Source organism: Gadus macrocephalus, chromosome 16 (assembly GCF_031168955.1).
Source record: "Gadus macrocephalus chromosome 16, ASM3116895v1".
In the NCBI taxonomy this organism is placed as follows: Eukaryota; Metazoa; Chordata; class Actinopteri; order Gadiformes; family Gadidae; genus Gadus; species Gadus macrocephalus.
Window position 1 is genome coordinate 20498376 of NC_082397.1, and position 1899 is coordinate 20500274.

A 1899-nucleotide genomic window follows, 5' to 3' on the forward strand; every position below is an offset into this window, starting at 1 on the left:
AATGGCATTACCTGTTTTGAATGAGACCAAATCAGTAACTTGCATGCCTTTAGCTTTGTGCAGAACAAGCTAATTTGTACTTACATGTAGAAGCCGCGGGTAATCATTAAAAATATCCCATTATGACACCTGAGGCCACCGCCACATGTCATCCACCCACTTCATTAACCTCGGGTGGCGAAGGCAATCCCTGTCTCTACCTACGTTAGCCTCTCCATCTTAATTCGTCGGGTATTTCAATGTAGCTGTCTAGCCATAGCTAGCCGACCGGAAGTTTCAACACAAAGCGGAAGACAATAACATTTAAAAAGGGGCGTGGCGGAATAAGGTGGATACTCAAATAATCTAGAGTTACAATACGTAACTAACGATATCTCAACCCATTGTGCAGTTTACATCAGATACAGAGCAGAAACAAAGCAGAAAAAGGGCCTTGTGGTGGTGTCTTTCACAGTCAGATTTCCACCAGAATAAATAATACCACAATAAATATCAATATTTAATGATATTATTTTTTTCAAAGACGAAAAAGGCTATATTTTGAATTATGCATGAACTGATATAATGGGAAAAACATTTATGATTAAATTTCCATCCGTCAGTATCTAAGCCTTCGTTTTATGGCCCGACATCTTCTCGGAAACTTTAACATGAAATCACTGTTATGTGTCAAACAGTTTTGTGTCCGACATGTCAGACCGAAAGATGCGACCAGATACAATTATTTGAAACGCCTTCCTGAACCAACTGTAGAAGATGGCATACACGAACGGGTTGATGGTGGAATTAAAATATCCCAGCCACCCGAATGAGTCGAACAAGGCGGGCGGAATGGAGTATCCGATGAAGGGGTTGATGATGTTTAGGATGAAAAATGGCGTCCAGACGGACAGAAATACGCCCATGATGAAGGCCAGCGTTTTGGTGGCTTTCCTCTGGTACTTGTCCACCTTTGAGGAGCTGGTGTTCTGTAGGCCTATGGTGCGCACTTGTCTCTGGGCCACCATGTAGATCTTCAGGTAGATGCCCAGCATGATGACCCCGGGGATGTAGAAAGATATAATCGATGACACAGTGCTGGAAACCCCACTCTGTAACAAAAAGCATCCTCCTTCACACGCCACATTGTTATAGTAGAACTCTTCAATTCCTAATATATTCAGCTCGAGGAAGATCATCCCAAAGCCGACAACAGACGAGACACACCATGTGACCAGGATCATGATGACTGCTGTGTTAACCGTTATCCTACGGGGATAGAGCAGAGGCTGGCACACAGCATAATAGCGGTCGATGGATATAAAGGACAGGTTCAATATAGAAGCAGTACACAGCAGGACGGAGGAGCTGTTGTGGAGCTTGCAAAACATCTCCCCGAAGTACCAGCAGGTTTCAATTGAAAAAGTCATGAAGGGGAACATGACCATCACCGCCAGAAGGAGGTCGGTTACGGCCAGGGAAAGGGTCAGATAGTTGGTGGGCGTGTGGAGTTGCTTGAAGTGAGCGATGGCCACGATCACAAAGAGGTTTCCCAGCAATGTGAGGACCACCGCAGACCCAAGGCCAAAGTAGAGGGTGATGCGGACAGCGACAGGGTAGACCGTCCTCACACACGAGCCATTCCCGTAGCAGAACTCCGGCTCCATCGACCTGGGAGGGAGGGTGAGGGAGGGGGGGAGTAAGCAAGTGATAGAAAGGCAGTGGAAGAGAAGTGTGGGGGAGGCACATGGTTTTTGTTAATAAGGGTCATTGTTTCCGCTACCTGATAGACATTATTTCATCAATGATGTAATACATAGCTCGGGGGAGGGGGGTTGAGGGGGAAGCACCCATATGCAAAGGACCTGAGGCAAAACATGCATGAAACATGTGTCATAGAACAACATTCAATGCAGGTGT

The 1899-nt window shown here is 45.9% G+C and overlaps 1 protein-coding gene across 1 annotated transcript; it reads right to left on the reverse strand.

Moving 5' to 3' along the window:
* Positions 1 to 662: 662 nt before the first annotated feature.
* LOC132473853 (trace amine-associated receptor 1-like) lies at positions 663 to 1646 on the reverse strand. Its single transcript, XM_060074134.1, has one exon. The coding sequence runs from the start codon at positions 1644 to 1646 to the stop codon at positions 663 to 665; it is 984 nt and encodes a 327-aa protein (XP_059930117.1).
* Between the last annotated feature and the right edge of the window lie 253 nt (positions 1647 to 1899).

Bases quoted from the DNA above. Each gene is read 5' to 3' on its own strand.
- LOC132473853 (XM_060074134.1), bottom strand. From the start codon at position 1,646: ATGGAGCCGGAGTTCTGCTACGGGAATGGCTCGTGTGTGAGGACGGTC.